This window comes from Ammospiza nelsoni, chromosome 10, assembly GCF_027579445.1.
Source record: "Ammospiza nelsoni isolate bAmmNel1 chromosome 10, bAmmNel1.pri, whole genome shotgun sequence".
Taxonomy (NCBI): domain Eukaryota; kingdom Metazoa; phylum Chordata; class Aves; order Passeriformes; family Passerellidae; genus Ammospiza; species Ammospiza nelsoni.
The window spans coordinates 15276819-15297095 of NC_080642.1; the positions used below are offsets into that span (position 1 = coordinate 15276819).

At 41.1% G+C, this 20277-nt stretch overlaps 1 protein-coding gene across 1 annotated transcript in view; it reads left to right on the forward strand.

The window, feature by feature from the left end:
• Positions 1-20277, forward strand: part of PID1 (phosphotyrosine interaction domain containing 1) — an 84547-nt gene that overhangs the window by 24040 nt on the left and 40230 nt on the right. The window contains exon 2 of the mRNA XM_059479664.1: positions 9146-9292. Within this exon, the coding sequence (XP_059335647.1) occupies positions 9146-9292 (147 nt within the window). The remainder of the gene's footprint in view (positions 1-9145; positions 9293-20277) is intronic.

Below are 20277 nucleotides of genomic sequence, written 5' to 3' on the forward strand. Positions count from 1 at the left end.
AAGGGGAGCACCAGCCTCAGCCTTTTTACTTGACTCTTTCTGAACTGTACAAAGCAGAGTAATTTTGCATCTGGCTGTTTTGGCTCAACTTAACAAGTAAGGTAGTTGCAGGAGAAACAGGAATGTAAATGAGTTGGTCTGATTTTTCTTTTGTAAAGGTTTCTTGGTGCAAATCCTGTCAATTATCCAACTGTAAAGTTTTGCTGAATTAATGAGACACTTTGTAGAAAGGTATTTTTGATCACTTTCTGTAGAATCCCTCATTTCTGATGTGGGCTCTCTAGCGTACTACTTTTATTCATGGCTTAAAGAAGTGGAAAGACCTACTGTGTGAAGTTGCCCTGGGGTAGTGGTTGTGTATCTGCACTGCAGTGGGACCCAATTTTTGTCTATATTCTGCATTGTGAGCTCAAAGGTTTGTATAGCTATAATCCTGGCAGAGTTCCCCCACGATGAATGATTTGCTGTTGGAGGTGGGAAAGGAGCAGTGTTGCAGGGGATGAAATGCCTGTGGGTGTAGTCAGGGCTGGGGAGGTTCCTTGAGACAGGGCAGTCATGCTGGCCAGGCACAGCTCCCCAGGGATGCTCTGGGGCAGGCACTGATGGTGCTCATGGGGATGTGTGGCAGCAGGGAAGGCTAAAGCCACCAGGCTGCTTCTTCATCCCGTGCAAGGGCTGAGGAGGCACACCCTGGTAAGGGCTTCCCAAAAAGGCTGACTTGCCAAAGATGCAGGTCCATTCCCTTGGAAGTGGCTTGTGTCCATGGGAAATAAGAGGAGCCCTTCTCAGAGACCCTCAGGAGTGCCAGGTTTAAATCTTGGGGGTGGTTCTGACTTGGAAAAGGCAATGCTGTACATTAGCATCAAAGGACTCAGTGATAAAATAGCTTTAGAGGAAGGAATGGATTCTCCTTATTTTCTAGCTGTAAATACAATAATTAATCAGACCAGAAATTATTTGATTTACATTTAGCAATATGTAACCTTTTTTGTCCAGAATTTGTACACTTTTTTTCTCCACGGTATTAAACAGTCTTACTTGTAGCAAATAATCCGAGCAGATTCCTTGTTTGTAGCACACGCCTTTGTCACCCAGTCCCTATCCCAGTCTCAGAAAATAAGTTAGCAAGGCAAGAGAGGTGTCACTGAACTACATAACTGCTTACCAAGTTATTGCTTTATTGTAAAAAATGAAGGAGAAGAGTGGCAGAGTGAAACACTTGTTTTGAAAGGGCTGCATTGCAGAATGCAGTGGCTGTCTGGCAGGTATTGTCTGAGATGGGCTTGTTGTGCCAGGCACTGAGTGAGGATAAAAAACTTTTTAAAGCATCCTCTGACACAGACATTATTGGAAAGCCTCCAAGGGCAAATTGAAAAAGCAACAGCTGCCTTCATGCTGCAGGATTCCATTGTTTTAATATTGGGCCAACTATACCAAATAATACATGTACTGGAAACTCATGTTAGGACGAAAATATGTTGGAAAGCAACTTAGGGGTCAGCTCAAAATCAAAGTGAATGAACTTGACGTATCTATGCTGCTGCGTGCTCTATTTTGTTCTTTCTCTTCTTGTCAGCTCCTATTTCTTTATTTCTACTTTTTCATTTTATTTTATTTTATTTTATTTTATTTTGTTAACCATTTGCCTTGTCTTGGACTTGTATTTTGACTGGCATTTGTCCTGAAAATTGCTGAAGCTGCTAAATTCTTCTGCTTCCACTGAGAAATTCTGGTATCTTTGAAACTGTAATCTAGTTTAAAATTCCAGAACTAGTTCAGTTGTGACAAAGTTATTAGATTTTGAGAGTTAACAGTAATTTCTGGGACCGAAATTTTGGTGGTAGTTATTTATGAGAGCAGCTCTGTTGATATATTGGTCAAGATTTTTTATGCTTTATTTCTATTGATGCTAAAAAAATGTTCTTTTATAAAATATATATGCCATGAACACCAGGCATTGGAAACTACAGCTTATTTCAAAATATATTTTACAGTCATCAGTGGATAAAAGACCGTAAAAGCCCAAATACAAACAGATATATTTAGATGTTTGTCTTCTATCCAACATGCCTAATTTCCACTGAAATATTAACCTGGGAATTTAAGCAGTATTATGTAGAGACTGGTGAAAGAACATTTTACTGTGGTACTGTGACTTTTTTTCCCCTCCTCCACTCATGTCCTAGGGACGTCTCATTTTATTTTCATCATTTTGAGTGTCCTGAAATATTGATCTTTCCTACTCTGATGTGGATCTCTGTGTTGAGGCTTTATGTTCTGAGCAGTTGTGACTAAACTGGGAACTTGTTCTCTGAATATCTTATATGCTTAGATTTGTTTAGGTTGGGGTTTAGTTTGACTGATGATAGAGAGATGTTAGAGGATCAGTCAAGAAATTCTCATCTGGCTCTGAAGTTCCCTGCAGTTTGGAGGGTGTTTGTATCTGGGACTGTTTTGTTTGGGCAGCAATCCTGCTGATTGGAATCACATAAGCTTGGCAACAGAATAGGGGCATTCAGCCAGAGCAAACTTGAAGTACACAGGGTCTGAGAACAAAACATTTCACATGAATTAAATTGCGAGGAAACAGAAATTCTTTAAACTTGTAGGAAAACAAGGCAATGTGAGCACCATCACACAGGCAGCTGTGTGATCACAGCTATTGATAAGGAGTGCCGGTTCTACTTATGAAATCTTGATAATTTTGTGTTTTTAAGAGATATGTCTTACCACCACAGGAAGAAGAATATTCCCAAGAAGTTGGTGTCAGAGTGAGATGGAATAATTCTCAGTACTTGCATGCAAAGATCCAGTAGCATCTTCACTGGAAGGCTTTCTGACACTCAGCTGATTTAGGTTTCCTATGTACTTTGTCATGTACTTTTTCTGTCTGCAGTCTTTTATCCCTTTCCTTTATCTATTGTTTCTGTATACTACAGGTTTTTCCATCAGAGCTTTATCGTTGACTCCCTCATGACCCTCAGTAATGGCAGGAGAAGTGCAGGAGGGGCCCTGCCTGGCAGCTTTGCTTGTAGCACTGCCTCTCCTGGTGCTTTCCTTTCCTGAGTCTCATGCTCTGCTTGCTTCGGTGCCATCTTCCTCTTGCTCTTCTGTCATAAGGATTAGAGCTTATCCTGCCAAATGCAGATTACTCCTTCCTGTGCCCAAACTCTCTGTGCCACCCCATCTCTCTCCTATGCTGTCTGCTGGGGAGGGTGGAAGGAGCATGGGGACATGAGAGGGGAATGGTGGCAGGCACTGGTTGGGTCTCTTATGTGCAACCATGTGTGGTCACTGGACGTGTGGAGAGGGGGAAAAAGTTTGGTTGGTTTTTGTTTTTGTTTTGTGGAACATTTCCCAGATACTTTGTCCCAAGATTCTTGGGGGTGCCATGCCCTCAGCCCACTGAGTCATGACAAGTTGTGCCATGGGCCAGTCCAAGCTCCTCTACTTACAAATTGTATCACAGGGTACCTGCAGGCAAGCCTGTCTTACTATTTCCACATGTTGCCATTTCTTTGTGATTGAAAGGTGAAAATTCAGATATAATTATATGATTTTTCACATAAATAGCATCTGTTACCTGAAAGAAATGGAGGGGATTTGTGTTGATAGGCTGGAAAAATATAGGTCTTGAGATGGTAGATGAGATAAGCTTTTAATAACCAGATTTCTGGATTGGTTTCAAGGAGGTTTCTTAGGATGGATACCTTGAGTAGAGTTGTAACATGGTCTTGGGTTTGTGCATGCCAGTTTTGTGTTACAGACCAGGCTGCTGATGGGATGATTTCTGACTTTATCATGATAAATTGCTTCCATCCCTTCTGTAGTGGGTTTTATTGCAGTGTTCAGTACAATGTTTATATGAACTGCTACTAAAGGATAAATAAATAAAGCACGATATAGTTTAATATGGGGGAGGGAAAGCATTTATATTGTATTAGCAGTATTTGTTTAACAAGGAATGGATCAGAGATGACATTTATCTGTACTGGACAGATTGGCTTTAAACAAAACAAAGCCTTGAAATGGATCAGTTTTCATATAGATCAGAATTCTCCTTTCCTTGCTGAAAAGCTGGAGGCTTGGGGTTGGGTGGTCCTCAGCTCACAGCTGTGCTGGTGTAACTCATGGGGAAACCCTAGTGCTAAAGGACTGTTGTGTTGTCATCTCCTCTTGTACCTACAGACTGGACATGCTGGTAGTCAAATTCCACTGGGAACAGGCAAAAAGGGACCTTTGTACTTTCTAAAATTCTCTTGCAGTTCAATTCACTTGGTTGTGTCCTTCCTCTCCTAGGCTGCTTTTTCTTGCTGTAGGTTGCAGTTGAAAAGTTCTGGGTTCACTCAAAACTAAATGGGTTTCAGAGGTAGAGAGGTACTTCTGCTGAAATAGTAAATTATAGATATTATTTTTAATTTCACTTTTATCTTTTACTGATGCACTAACATGGATTTCATCTGGGAATTCCTTTGTAGGTGCTGTAGAAGGGTGAATTACCTGGAGGATTGCTTCTTGCTCTGGCAGATCCCTCTTTCAGAGTCTGAACTTTTAGAATAACTCTTTCTCATAAGTTAGCATCGTGTCTATTTTGGGTTTGGATTCAATGTGCATCTTTGGCAAAATTGGCCAAGTGCAGGTCATCTGGAAATGTGATGCCAGTTTAGGCAGTCATGTGTTGATTGTAATGCTGATGTTAAGAGAGACTGGGGGATGAGGGCTAAGGTGCTGAAGACTCTTCTTTCAATCACCATTTTGCAACCCAGTCAACCTGTAAAATGTATTTATTTTGCTTAACTCCTGTTGCTGGATTACAGATTACAATAATTTACAGTCCCCTCTTTCTTGACATTTATTTTTAAACTCCAATATATAACCCTTTCTTAGATTTTTGAGTTTGCGCCTTTATTTCCATCAGGAAAATTAAAAGATCCACTAGGCTTGGCTGCTGAATACTCAATATTGTGAACAGCAGTGACTGTTTTGTCAAGACCTGAAGATGAAGAGCATTATTATTACAAATTTCAGTGCATAATTTTCTCCTCCAAGTCATGTTTCCTTGCATGGAATCATAGTTATTTTCTCCAAGATATTTGGCCTGAGTTCTGGTAGTGACTGTATTTTTGCTGACAAACTAAACTAAAACCCAAATGCTGTTAATTTTTAGTTTTAACTAAAAATTTCAGGCAACAGAAATTGTGCCTGAACTAAATATGCAGCACATAAAATTTGCAAGTTGAATGTTCTGAGCTAGTTATTCTGGAGCTGATGTGTGACTGTTGAACTGATAACAAAATATATGTTAAACAACATAGAAGTTCTTGATTCTTACATTCAGTTAACTGGTAGCTAAGTGTGTTAGTGATGACAGGGTTTTCACTGAAATAGAGAGCACTTTGAGGGTCACCAAGGAGGAAAGAGGCAGTACCTCTGTTGTGACAGTCTTAGCCAGTTATGGGTTTGGGCTGCCAGTTATGCACCATTTGGTTTTCTTCTGCAGGGGGAAAGGATGCCATTAAGAGGGGTAAACTAAGTACAATAAACTGATGGAACTTGAATCCTTGAACAAGTAAAACTATGGTTTTGAATTAAGATAATTGTCCAGTGTTATTGTCAGCATTACTTAAATTTTGCTCTGGATGATGTAATGTTCAGCAACTAGTAAATACAATGCTAATTACAGGACTAATGCTTTCTTTGGCATTTAAGGTATTTTCATTTATGTTACTCCTTGTATTTCTTTCAAATTTAAAGTCATATCAGTAGCACCATCTAAATGGATACAGAATGAGCCCTGTGTAGTTTTGAGCTGTTGGTATAATCATGCCAGCTAAGAAAATCCTTTGATGATGAATTTCAGTATAAGAGCCACCAAATGAACCTAGTGGTTCTGGCACATGAAACATGAATGGTACAATGTTCCCTGAAACTTTATTCACTGAGTTGCCAAAGCCATGCTTTTCAAGAACTTAGTGAACTTAAAGCACTTTAAAGAAATATTTAGAGCTCACAGCAGTGGAGAGTGAATGCCTTTTCTCAAAAAATACCTTGGCTACTGTTATAGATCAGCTTTTGCCAACAGTTTCTGCAGGAGATGCCAGTTTGGAGTGGAAACCCAAGAAATGGGTTCAGCAAAGCACTTTATCCTGTTCTTGGCTTAAAGCACATGAATAATCCCATTGACTACCCACGTGTGCTTTACTGTGACTGCTCACACAGCGAAAGTCAGGCACGTGTTTAAATAACCTGTTTATCTGGGGGTTCCCTGCATGATGTCTGCTGGCAGAGATTTGATTTTCTCATGGCAGCCATCACATGGCCTGTGCAGGAGCCCAGCATGGTCTGCATTCGCCCTGTGGGCCAAAGCAAAAGCTATTTCTGCCTCCACCCCCAGTCCTTCCTGCCCTTCTCTGGCAGCTGATCAGCTCTTTGCTGCCAATTGTGCTCTCGTGTTTTTGGCACCCAACTGCTCCGACTTGCTGCTCATGCAAGTTTTGAGTTGCCTTTGTAAGGCACAGAGTAGGCTTTTCCTTGTTTAAGATTGTATATATGGTTGTTACAACATGAAAAAAAAGATAGATCATTGCTGTAGTTTTCTTCATTTTGGTCAAATTGTGCCCTTTCTGTCAGTAGCCCCATTAAAGTTTATAGAGATGTAAGCAGAGTAGAACAACTCTTTTGCAGGTCCAAGCTCACTGCTCAGGAGAGCTAAATGGAGTTTTTTACATCTGTTGTCTAACGGAAGCTCCATTCTTTACTGGAGAATCCCTGTAAACTGATCTATGGAAATAGAGCTCTTTCAGCACTCAAGGGAGGGAAAAGTTAAATGCTAGGAGAGGTTCTTCAACCTGATTATTTCACACCATTATCTCTGTTGATCCAAAACTGGTTTACTTGGAAAATAGTATGGCTTAACCTTAATAGTACATTTTCTCCATCTCTGCCTAGCTCTCCCATCCCTCTGCACGCACAAGACAGCAGCAGAAAGCCCTGGAGGCAGCATCTCCCCAGGCTTGAAAAGGAATCCTTGCAGGCGAAATCCCTGTGACCTGTGCATGGCTGGGCCTGAGCTCCAGCACCCTTTGCCTTCTGCATTTTTTCTCTTCCAGAAATACAACCTCAGCAGCAGGTTAGCAGACCTAGAGCCTATAGGTAGAAGCAAGTCAAGCTGTAGGAGACAGCAGGGAGTCAGTGGGACCAGCCAGCCCAGCTGGTAAACAATGATGCTCCTTCAAACATAGCATCTCAGACCTTCCACTTGCTTTGTACTCACCATGGCTTCTCAGCTGCTCTTCAGCCTTTGCTAAAAGCTCCACTGGAGAGGGCCTAGGAAACTCCAAATACAAGGCTGTCAATTGCAACCTAAAGGTAAAATGAAGTAGGTTTTCTCAGTCAGTTTAGTAATCCTAGATGTCAAAGAGGTGTGTTATCTTCAGAAACATGTCAGAGAATATTCTTTAATGTATAATCATCTTAAATGGAGTACTATTTTGCTGGAGCTGTGTTTGGGGGAGTGAATGGGGTAATGTGTAATATGAGGAGATGAGCAGATAAAAAATAGTATGAGTGCTTCACTGGGATGAAAACTTGAATGCTTGCACAAACACCACAGAGGCCCTAAAGGATTGCTGTTAACAGGGTGTAACTTCATGTGTGAAATAGGTAAACAAGTACTATTTTCACAGACTCTTAGTGTATATGCCTTGAACATATTTCTAAGAGTGTTTGAAGTGCTGTACTTCCAGTGGCATAACAATTATTAGACCTAAACACTGACAAACTAAGGACTGAACTGTTACAAAAAGTGTCTCAACAGGTTTTCAGTTGGCACATGATAAAGTATTTATGATCTGGTAGCAAGTTCATTTTCCAAGGAAATTCATATCCACAAAAATCCACAGAAAACCAGCACAGTATCTAAATAGTTGATTCATCCCCTGTGTATAAATAAAATGTTGAATAGACACTCTCTTCATCTAAAGTACAGGACTGAACAACAAGGACCTGTGTTGATTTCTAGCTCTGATAGAGACTTCTTGCATGGCTCTGGGAAATCACTTAGCATCTCTTTTTCTGCAAGCCAGACCCTGTAATGCTTATCTGCCTTGCTAAGGTAAAATGGAGACTGAGAAAAGGAGTGGCTGCAAAGCAAGTTAAGGATCTCCTATCAAGAGTCCGTGCAAATGGTTTAGTTTTGATGAAAGTAATCTGGAACCATTGCACATATGTCTAATAACTGCTTCTTGGTAAGGGTCAGCTTATGAAGTTTTTATAAAGTCATATTTCTCTAGAGAGTGCTGTGACATGTTACTACCTTGATTAGTTCATATCTGCATTTTTTCTCTCTTAGATAAGTAGTAGCATGTGAAAATGTTCAGTTTTTCAAATAAAGGTCCATTCACGGAAGCATCGAAATGTTAAAAAATTTCTCTTGACTTCCCTGATTCCACAAATTTGCTTTGGAAGTCTTTTGAGGATTGACTTTACTAACTCTAAGCAATTGCTGAGAAACTTTTAATTTGGTGATTTTACTCTTCACTTGGATAGTTCTTCACCTAAGCCTGGGGAGTCTGTTTAAGGAAGTGACAAGTTTTGAGTGACATCTATTCATTGGTACCGAGAGTGACATTTACATTGGAGGCTACAAGAACTATTACTTACAAAGAAAGAGAATATAAAATTCACATGAAAAAAGCAAACCAATGAGGAATTCAGCTCAGTGGGAATGGTAACATTTGCAAAGGTCAATGGGATGAGATTTAAGTACAGAGGAAGGAGAAAAAGTTCTTTTAATGATCTTTGATCCCCTGTTCTTCCTCCCTGTGGACATTAGTAGAGGAACTGGGTCCATAACCAGCTTTATTATATACTTGCAAGGGATCAGAAGTTGAATTTAGACCCTTTGTGGAGCATATGTGAATTGTAATGAATTCTTTCACTTTGTGTGTGTATGTCTTTTTTAATTAAAAATAGCCTCCACATTGCTGATAGTAATGAATGCTCTTAAGTCATAGGACTTGGTAACTCTCCCCAGGAAAGCTTGTGAGGCATTGAACAGCAAGTGAAACATGCAGACACATCCAATTTTAACTCTCATTTTTTCTGTACTAGAACTGGGAGTAATTTCTTTTCTTTTTCTGTTTAGCACTTTCAGACCATGTTAAAGACTAAGCTGAATGTCCTAACTCTTCGTAAAGAGCCGCTCCCGACAGTGATCTTCCATGAACCAGAGGCCATTGAGCTGTGCACCACAACTCCCCTCATGAAGACCCGGACTCACACTGGATGCAAGGTACTCAGAAGTGTAAACTGGAGGAGTGACACCACTGTGGAGGTGTCCCATGTGATTGTGAGAACTCTAAAGAGACCAAAGTTACCAACAGCATTCTGGAAATTCCATTAACTGCTACTATTACTATAAAGTTTCTGAATCAAAAAAGTCATTGAGCGTTTCTGACCAAAAATTTTGGTTTTCAGGAGGAAAAGGTTTGGGTTACATGTCATGATGCAAATTGTGGAGGATTCCTAATAGGCTGTGATCAACTGGTTGTAAACACTGCTGGTTGTAAACACTGACAATATTTCCATAAGGACTAGTGAGGTTTTTTATTTTCTTTGTTGGTTTGGGGTTTTTAAGATTAAAAAAAGAAAAAAGCGAACCAGGAGTCTTACTTCTTCATTTGGTTAAGCAACAAGATCAATCTGCCCTGTTACATCAAAGAAGAGCTTCTGCAAAGGCTGTTCCTCTTTTAAAAAGTTTAATGGCTTAAGAACCTCGAGTGTGTTCTTCTGTGGTAAGAAACCATATAAAAATAGGAAACAAATCTGCTCTGTTTGCATCTTTTCTTGGAGTCATTTTCCTTGATGACAGAGCTTGCCTGGCCTTGCAGAGCCATGGGCAGCCTTGCAGACTGAGCTGGGTACCAGTCTGGCCTGTGCTGCCATTTGGGACTTGGCAACCAATTCCCCTTCACCCATCCTGGCTGCCAGTTGTAGGGAGTGTCCACCTGCCCTAGAAGGTCTTGGTGAAAAAGGAGAGAACTGGGCTTCAGACTCCCCTGCTCTGTAAAGTATTAACTCCAGGAGAGCTGTTGCTGGATGCTGTGTGTGCTGGATAAGATCCAAAGTGCAATTAAATGTTCCCTGCCATAGTGTGTACACAAACACGTGCACACAGACACTCTTCCTTGCAGGGGGATCAGATGTGAGTGAAGTGGGGTTGGGAGAAATTGCTTCCCCCTGCTTCTCTTGGCATACTGTACTTGGGCACCCCCAGGCCTGGCACTTGCTCAGCAAAGTTTCTTGGGAAGTGTCACTTCCAAAGTGTTTGATTCTCCCTGTCACAATAGCCAGGAACAGGACTCTGCTGCTGGGTGTTGAAGCAGAGCTGCCCTGTGCTGATGCAGAGGAATGCAGGGGAAGCAACCCTAATGTGCTTTGTGTGGTAGCTCACAGGATCTGCTCTTCCATGGTGCTGCTTTTGTCCTTTATGTTGACATCTAATGAATTTTTATAGAATATTAGTACGATCAAAATGGTTCACAAAGTATCTGGCTTTCACCCCCAGTGAGAGAGGTCAGGCATAATAATGCTTTCTGAAATCAGTTTATCTTTGTGAATGTGTATAGAATTTAAATGAAGCTTTTTATTCAACTTGCAGTCCTTCAATTGGAAAGGAATTGCAGAGAAATGTTGAACTCCTCAGTGAAGAGAATCTCATTCTATATTTAGACCTCTTTTATTTATTCATTTATTTTTCCTGTAGTATAGCATGGTAGTGCTGACTAGGGAGCATCTACCACAACTCTTGTTTTCCTTCTTGCATTGTTTCTCCTTCTCCCCTTCCCCTGTAGCTACTTTGCCTCCTGTCAGTGCTGGAGTTTCACGATGGTGGTTTTGGGGTAGTGGCCAGTGGCCAGGCTCTCCTCAGGTGATTCAGCTGTTGTGATTTTCAGTACTTCCCATGTGTATGTTCTTCCTGTGGCTAAGAAATTCTCTCCTGTTAATAATTGAAAGGCTTCAATTTTACCCAGTCTCTGTAGTCACAACCTCTTTCTTTTTCCCCTCTTTTTTCCTGACTAATGTGTTCTTCCTGACAGCTGTTAATAGGTAATGAACTTCCCTGTCCTCTTTCCCCTCCAATTACTCGTTTTTTGCTGACTGATACAACAGTAGCATTGCCATAAAAAAGCTAGAATTTTATAATTTGATTTTTTGCTTTGGCTGGTCTGATCAATTCCTGTTATTCTGGGTGTAAGGCAGGAGATGCTGTGGTGTTGCTGGTACCACCAGGCCTGTCTGGTTCTGAGACTTGGGCTTTTCAGGCAAGAGCACAGCATCCAGTTTCTACTTGCTTTCGTGAGTCACACTTTTTTGGTCCTTAATAATTTTATTCCTCTTGACTGAAATCCCTCCAATTTTTCTATGTAATCCCATTACTGAGATAGCATCATTTGTCTGACAGAGCTCCAGACATCTAATTGTATTGCACAGTTTTAACATAAGCCTCAGCTGGCACCATCTTGTTATGGGAACTTGACACATGCAATTTCTTTGCTGTTTAGAGGTCTGGGCATTGGTTTTCTGATGTGATTGCTCTTTTACTTGTCCTTTCATCACAAGGCAGGCTTTTCCTTTTGCTTTCATTTGCAGTTAGCTGCTGAATCAAGAAAAAACCTTTTTTGCTGAGGTGTAATCTCATTTAGTAATTCAGTGGGGTGATTTTAAGAATAGCAGGGAAATGTCTAGTGTAAAGTAATCTAGGGGAACCCCCATCAAATCTGGAAAGTTAAAGAGTTGAACAAATTCAGAGAGCTTTTCTTTCTTGTCCAGTTCCACATCTGATGCAGCTTTGTCGCCGTTGTGGTTTCTGAAATATATTTCTTCACCTATGACAGAAGGCTTAAGTCTCATTCCTTCTGTAACTGCATGTCTACACCTTCCTGCTTGGATCTGATGTGCTTGTTGTCCTTCCCACCCTTCTAGACTCATGGGCATGGTTTCCCTAAGCAGGAGCAATGGATAGTGTTAGCACTGATTTGCAGAACAGAGCTTTAGGTGCACACATTTGGGAGTTTGTGGTGCTGGTTCCTCAGTCAGGTGGGTTGACCTGGAGGCTGTATTTCCCAAAGGGCACCTTCTTTCCTTCTTTCCCTCCTTGCCCACCAGCCCTGTTTGCAAGTGGGGAGCGACAGCCCTGGGGTCAGAGTGGTGCAGCCCCACGCAGCAGGCAGCCTAAACCAGAACAGGATTTCTGGGTACAGTAAAGTACACAGCCTCTGCTTTCTCCTGGGGATCATTTGCTTTATTTGAGCTGCAGTGTACAGTCACTGCAGGCAGGTCTCTGGCCCGAGGAGCTGCAGCTTCTCATCCTCCTTCAGCTGAGGATGCCAGGGCAGGGCACTGGGGTGCAGCTCCCAGAGAGCTGCCAATTCTCTGGGACACACAGCTGGGGACCTGTGTGCATCCTGCCTCTTCCCTGCAATGGGAGGGGCATTTATGAATGCTGGATCACCAAGGGCTAAGGTCAGTAGCTGCTCCAAAGAATGAGAACACCTAACTGACTTATTGTATACCTGGAAATGGCAAATCTCAGCTTAAGGTAAACCACCCTTTCCTGGAGAATGACAAAAAAGAGTGAGAATAACTATTTTGTTGTTAACTGAACCACAGTTTCAATCCCAGGTTCTGATTTGATTTTATTTTAGTAGAGCATTCATTTGGGTAGGAGTGTAATTTAGATGTGCGTATAGAAAAATGCACCCATTCCTCTTCAGATCCTAAGGCTTTCAATGAGACTGTGGCAGTCCTGCTTGTAGGTATTTCCTGTCAAATGGGCACTCCTGTGTTTCAGCTGGAAACCTGCTTGTTGCTTATCCCAGCACTAAGTACCACCAGATGGAAATGCAAAATCTGGAGTATCTCCAGAAAACAAGTTACTTTCTACTCAGAAATGCCTGCCTTCTCCATGCCTTTTAAATGATTTTGTTTAAGTTCTGCATGGTTTGTTCTTCCTTAATGTCCTAATCGGCTTATATTGATTCTAATGTTTCTTGATTTCTGTCCCTCTGAGCCATGGTGGTGGCACGAAGAGAACTGCCTAAATTACTTTCTCTCTCCTGCTGTAGCTTTTCCAGGCACTGGTGCAGTAATGCAAAAGGACAGAGGTTAAAAATGCTGTCTGCAGTTTTTAAAGTGGTGTAGTAGGTTTCATTTTTTTTTTCCTTTTTATTGGAAGACTCTTCAAAGTGAAGTCAGTGCTGAATAATCAGCACTGGGTCAGGCAATCTTATTCCTCCAGTTCCCACCAGTGGACGAGCTTTTCTCAGCAGCCTCAGAGGCCGAAAGGAGCACAAACGGTGCAAATAGTTGTATTTTTAAGAGTATGCTTTAATGAAATAGGAAAATATATTTTAGTGATATGGTACTTACAGGAATGATACTTGTTGCTTGCCTGTCTTATTGGATTGATTTTGTGAGCTTATTAATTCAGGCTTTGTGGAAGGTAGGATGTGGCAACCTCTGTGATGGTGTATCTTAATTTAAGATGGATGAAAGTCTTGTTTAACAATTTGTATAAATGGCATTTGTGAGGTAATAGTGTTTAAAAACAAGTCTTGTACATACTGATAGAGATTTAAAAGAAGACAAGAAGTAACATAAATAAATAGAGGTTGGTTTCTCAGAATAGCTTAATAGCTTCACTCCCAAAGCAAAAAGGAAGTGTTTCTTGTCCTAAGCTGGCTGCAGGCTGGTGATGACAGTGGGGCCAAGGCCACAGCTGGGCTTCTGTGGCACCAGTGTAGTGTCAGCAGTTACACAGCAAACTTGACTGGTGTAACTCTGATGCTGCTACAAGTTTGTCAGCCTATGAACTGGGTTTGGGGTGTTTTCTGGGACTTCTGGGCCCTGCCTGAGATGCCCCGACCTGTGCCTGCCCTCCAGCAGCAGCTCTGGCCCCTTCAGCAAAGCCACAGCCTGTTGCCCTTGTTCCTGCCTTTCTCCTGGCTTTGCTAACTGCTGCCAACAGCTTTCATTTTCCCTTTGTCTCTGTCTTTCTCCCATTTTTCTTCTTTTTCTCTCAAAAGTAGCTTTCACCATTAGAGACAGTTCCATTACCTGTGGGCCCTACTAATGAATCTCCACACACACGAAATTGTCCCATGTGCTTTGAGCAGCAGGATGTACAGCAGTGCAGCAGAGACTGGAAGTTTGGCCTGCAAGGGCTAAACAGATAAATGGGGACACAATTCAGCATCATAAAGTCACCCTAGGACATAGGGGAAAGCTCATAATAAGCTTATAGGATGAATAGAGAGTAAGAGTGATCGTGATTTAATTGTGATCTGTAGAATTACAATGTTTCTCATTGGGATACATATTAAAAACCCCTGAAACATTGTCTTAAAATTGCCCTCCTTGGTTTGATTCTAATTCCCTGTGTAAGGCAGTCATTTAGGAATAATGTCTTCTCAGATATTACTGCCTATTTTTGGTTTTCTGCCTTGTTAATTTTGATTGCAAGAGCCTTGCAGCAGGACTGTCTCTTACCACATACTTGCAAAATACCCCATTTCTACTCTACCCTACGTGCCTCTGTAGCAAATTTAGTAATGCTGTATTGTTGCTTTTATTGGTCTTTGCATTTTTAAACTCACAATGTTGTTGCTTTTTTTCCTGTAGACCAGACTTTCCCAAGCTGTTTTCTCCAGCATTTCTGGCCTATGCAAGCCCTTCCACTGGTGTCCCATCCTAATCAGCTCAGCCTGTGGTGGCCAAATCTGTTACTATTTGAGCATTCAGGGGTACAGCGTCTGTTGGGCCTGGAGCCCCTACAGCATCCAGAAAATGTTTAAATGAGCCATCCTCCCAGTTTCAAACAGCCCATACAGCATGGTTTTGGTGGTGGCAATTTCAGCCTCATTCCTCTTCCCCTTCATTGGTCCCCCCCAATGCCTGAGTTTTAGCTTTGGGTCACTGAAGCATGGGCAAATGGCTTCCCTCTGATGCCCTGTAATTGTGTTACTGTTATGGGTTGGTTTTGTGTCTTAATCCTGAATCAGACAAAACTCAGCAAGAACACTGTCCCTCATGTCAGTACTCAGAGACCAAGGTACCCTTTACTGGTTTAATGTGCTGTTGACTCAAATTGCCTGAAAATGCATCCATAGCCTCTCTGGGAGGGTAAAATCCAGATGACATAAATGGGTAGTTAAAAATCTTGTGTTTTACTTAAATTTCCACAAATAATTAAAAAAGCCTACTCCTGTTGAACATTTATTGCTCTTTTGGCTACTGAAACCATAGCAAATTGGAAGCTGCATATATTCTTAAAACCACCTCACTTTATACTTATAAAACTTAATGAAAGTGTTCTCTTTGCATCTATAGAATGGTCAAGGATGATTGGTTTGAGTGCAGCTGTAACTATAAGTCCCACTAGCTGCCTGGTCTTCATTACCAATTTAAGATTATATTAATATTGTAATATGTATATTATATATTACATATATATATACACATACATATATGTATATATATACATATATATATGTAATATTATATTATCTATAATATATGTAATATTAAGATGACCATTAACTTTACTAAAGAAACAAATTAAACAAGTGAGAAAAGCTAATTGTACCATTACTCCCCAGCATGCTGTTTTCCCCCTCATCTTTCATCTGAGTCAGAAGCACAGAAGGTTATTTTCTTCTTGCAATTAAAGGCCTTTTATTAAAGGCCTTCTACTGTTATCCTTAAGCATTACTTCTTTTGCATTGTGAACTGAGAGATTGTTTTTGTACTTCTTTCTCCCCTCATAAAATGACCCAAAAGAACACACATGACTTCTTGCATAGGGCAAAACTTAGTAGCTTCGCTGTATTTAGATGTAGATATAGTGCTGGTTGGTGAGAGATTCAGAGTCTGTGAGGATGTGTTTTCCAAAGGTGAAGTGCATCAAATAAACTAATAACCCAACAAGTATGTTATATAAAGATGAAGTATATATATATTTTGTTTAGTGTTATAGAAATAAAAGAAAAAAAAAAGAAAAAAAATGAATCCTGAAGCTGTGGAAGAGTAAATTGCTTGCAGAAACCTTGAAATATTACTTTATTGGCTGCATCTTGTTCTAACATTGAAAATGGAGAGTTGCATGTGCTTATTTCTGTTTCAAAACATGCCTCTATGGCAAGGCCCTACCTTGTACCTGCCTTGTACCTTGAAGCTGCTGAGTTCTGCTGTGGGCTCTGCTGTGAGCAAGGTGGGATGAGCTGTGCAGGATGGCAGCAGCCCTCAGGCAGCACTCACTGCAGGGTGTTTGACACTGGCTGCTCTCAGCTTAGGAAAGAGTCTCTCTTGCATATGGTTTTTTTAATTACATGCATGGAAAACCCATTTGTGTCAGTGAGAATTTATACTTTAAATGAGTGCAGAGGATCTAATAGAAACATGAAGGGTAGATGCAAGTGCAGAAGGTTGTTAAAGCATCGTAATGCTTCATTTCCTGATGTCCAGGAGTCTTAGGTGGAGAATATAAATTGGGTAAAGCAGTTGAATTAATCTTTAACTGAGCCTGCTTTAAATAGAATCTTCTGCAGTGTTCAGTTTTCTGTGTTGGATGTATTTTGGCATAACTTTATTTGCTTTCTGCTAAAGTGGCATTGTAAGAATAATGTATACTGAGAGTAGTGGAAGTTATGTCAGATATGTTGGTGGTATTTGGTTTTTTCTTAGCATTTGCACTGGTGACATTTTTCAAGCCATGTTTCAAGTAAAGGGCATCTTGTTATTGAGGAAGTTCTTACATCCCATCTAAAAATGGTCATATATTGCAGTCAGTTTCATATTTCTGCTTTAACTACCTTCATAGCAAAAAGTATGTGTCTGTTTTCTGCATATGGTGGGGCAACCCTGCTCTGAATATATGTATATTAATTAAAGGAAATCAGTTTTGCCTATTTCTGTTTCCTTTTGGATTTTCACTGAGAAAGCATGTCTCAAATAATTTGAAAGAGCTCCATGAAAAGAATAAGACCATCACCTTGGGAGGAGAGCTCTGGTGTCAGGCAGGATTTCTGGGAGCTGGCTGCATGTTTGTGGCCAGCAAAGGGCTGGAAATACCCTGATTGCAGAGCCTTCTTCCTGTGGTTCCCCTTGGGTTTGCTTCCAGAGGGAGGGAGCTCAAGGCTGGGTGTTGTCAGGAAGATCAGGCATGAATTGAGTTTCATAGAGATGTGTGAAAATATGCTGGAAATAGCTCTGTGTGTGTTGCACAGTCCCAGGAGGACTGGAGGATTGGAGTCCCTACTTGTTGGGCTGCATTGAAGGCTTCCAATTGCTGTGGACCCTGCAGACAGACCAGGCACCTGGGAAGAGAGTCCCCCTGCCCCAGTGCAGCCAGTTTGTGTTGAGGACGTCTCCTCAGTTCCTCAGAACAAGGCTCAGGGTCCCAGGCTTTGTCTGAACAGAGCTGTTCCCAGCACTGCTTTGTCTTGCACAATGAGTAAATAAGAGCAGAAAGGTTGCACTGCGTAAGACAGACTTAGGTCAGATATATGCGTGTCTGAGCCTATTTTCTTTGGCAGAAGACTGTAGAAAATAACCCCTAAACAATAAAATCCCCTTGAAAAAGCCAAGGGTATACAAAGTCACAGCATCCATTAGCATGTTGTGCTTTGCTCCTCCCCTTGGTGCATGTATTTCATCATTTGCACAACAATTGTGTACATTGCATTTCTTCTTACTGCTGTAGTTCTGCCCTTGTAGTGGATGCATTGGGTCCCAGTGAAGAAAGTGGGTGAGAATGCATGATATGGAGCCTGGGAAACTGTTTTTAACTTAAACAGAAATCCCTTTGGTTGGAATCTAGCACTTCCTCTGGCTTCAGAGCTTTGACATTATTAGTTGCCTTTGATTCAACAAAAGCTTGAATGGGAAGTCATCGACCCTTGATTTTGTTAGCAAATGGTATTTATCAGCAGAAGTCATCTAAATCAAGCCTTTTAGTGTAAAACAAGGCACTAAACAGTTTATATTTCATTCAGTTATGGAAGAGATGGTGATTGGCATGCAAAGAGCACTGTGTAAAATGCCAGCATAAAGGAATTAAAAATGCTCTCTGTGACTTGGTTAGGAACAAGCCCTGTCCATTCCTGGATTCCCACCCTTGCTTGTTAAAGCAAAGGGAAGCTTGGGGGGTACTGAGGAGGCCAGACACTGTGTGCAGGTGAATGCCCAGTCACTCTTCACTGAGGGAGATCTGTACATCTGCAGTATTTCTGAACCAGAAAGATCCTCCAGCCCCTTCTGAACCAGTTTTGTTGTCCCCTGCTGTTCAGCTGCTGTTCTCTGCCAGCAGCCCTGTTAGCAGAGGTCAGATCAGCTCACCAGAGCTCGGGGGAAAGCTGTGTGGGCACACTGTACTGTGGATAAAATACACAAGATGAAAACTGAAAAAGACGATGAGAATTAAAATGCATACTTCTATTAAGTAGTAATGCATTGAATGAAGGTACTTAAAAGCAATATATATCAATGGAATTCTTTTGATGCACAAAGCTCCACAGAATACTTCTGTATCTTGAAACACAAATGTGAGTTGTTTCGTCAGTTATAGAAATACCACTTTTCAGGGTACTTGGAGCTGTTGTTTAATTATAGCTGTCTTTGTAGGAGATAACCAAAATAGTTTTCTCTGAAAGAATATTTAAATTTCAAAACCAATTTAATCTCTCTACAGCAGGAAATATTTAAGTTTTGAAATTCTAAATTTACCGAATACCTTAGGAGATAATCTTCAATTATACATATATACAATGTCATACAGCTTATGCCAGTAATTTCCAGCTTTTGCAATCTGGCACAAACCCAGGACACCAGTGTGAAGCACAGTGGCAGTTGCAAGGTCCTAGATAGCTACAGATGTGTCAGGGTATTTGTTTTTTATGTTGCAGAAAATATTGCATTCATTGCAATTGTTCAGGCAAAGCCTTCTGGTCATAGGAGCTAATTGCTTCCATAATAATTAAAGTTCAAGTATTTAAGACCTAATAGCTTTAGACATATAAAAATTAAAATGAGATTGAAATTTATTATGTTGGCTAGGCTGAGCAGATGCTGCAGTCACTGTCAATTGTTTTGTTCTAGTGTGTCCTTGAGAAATGTTTCCATCTTCCTGTGGCTGTTGCAAGGTAAGGATGGAGCTGTGGTTGTGATGCTGGAGAGCACAGGAAGCTGCTGCTTCTTCATGGCCCTCGGGGCATTAAGGACCCTGCTGCAAGCTGGCTCTCAGGAGGAGGAGGAGGAGGCACCCTTCCTTCACAGCACAGGAAGTTATTCTTCAACAGAATCAAAAAAAATTCTGGTTCTGCGGTTGTTGCTCCCTGGTATTGTTGAAATGGGCCCCTCCCCACTCACCAGCATGAAATGTGCTGGGAGAGGTGTTGGCAGATCTTTTCAGATGTGCTTTTTCACAACAAAGGCATGTGTGCTTATTCTGTGAAGGTATTCTGTGTGGCTCTTCCCCTGAAGCCATGGATATTGTTTCTTTGATTTCCATTAGAATACTGCAAAATTTGCATTTGGCACTGGGTACCCACTGCTCAGGCTAGTTTGAGCCAACACGAGCCTTCTTGGAAATTTGTAATCTCTGGTTACAGCTGTACCATGCCCAGACTCAGCAGTGCTTATTTTGGGGCCAGTCCTGAGTGCTGAAAGCTTACCACTGGAGCAAGCGACACTGGCAAGCAAGGAGCTGAAATTGGATTGCAGATCCATTCTCTGGCAGATGAGGTGCCAGTGGCTGTGTCTGTAGTGCACGGGCTGCTGGATTGCAGATTAATGTTGCAATCCAAAATGCTTTATGTCATAAGAGAAAGGAGGGTCCTTTGTGACACCTCTGTTTGTTAGTTCCAGAAGTAATCCTGTTCTCCTTGTACTATTGCAATATATTCTGCAATGCAGTGTGATGTATAAATGTGTTAGCTCAGAAGAGAGAAATTTTTCCATTCCAGGATTTGGATGTCAGTGTGTGAGACTAATAACTTCTTTTATTTATTTCATTATAATATTATTTTCTTTGCATAGCTAATTAAAAGTTCATAACAATAACCATCACAATGCTTCTGGGCAAGTTGAACACCTGATGCATGCTGTCTATTGCTGATCAATTACCTTTATTGTAAGCTGTCGTGAATATTTGACTTGAGGCTGGTGGTAATTCAGTAAGCTTTCTTCTCTGGGACTCTTAAGTTGTATAGGCATAACAGG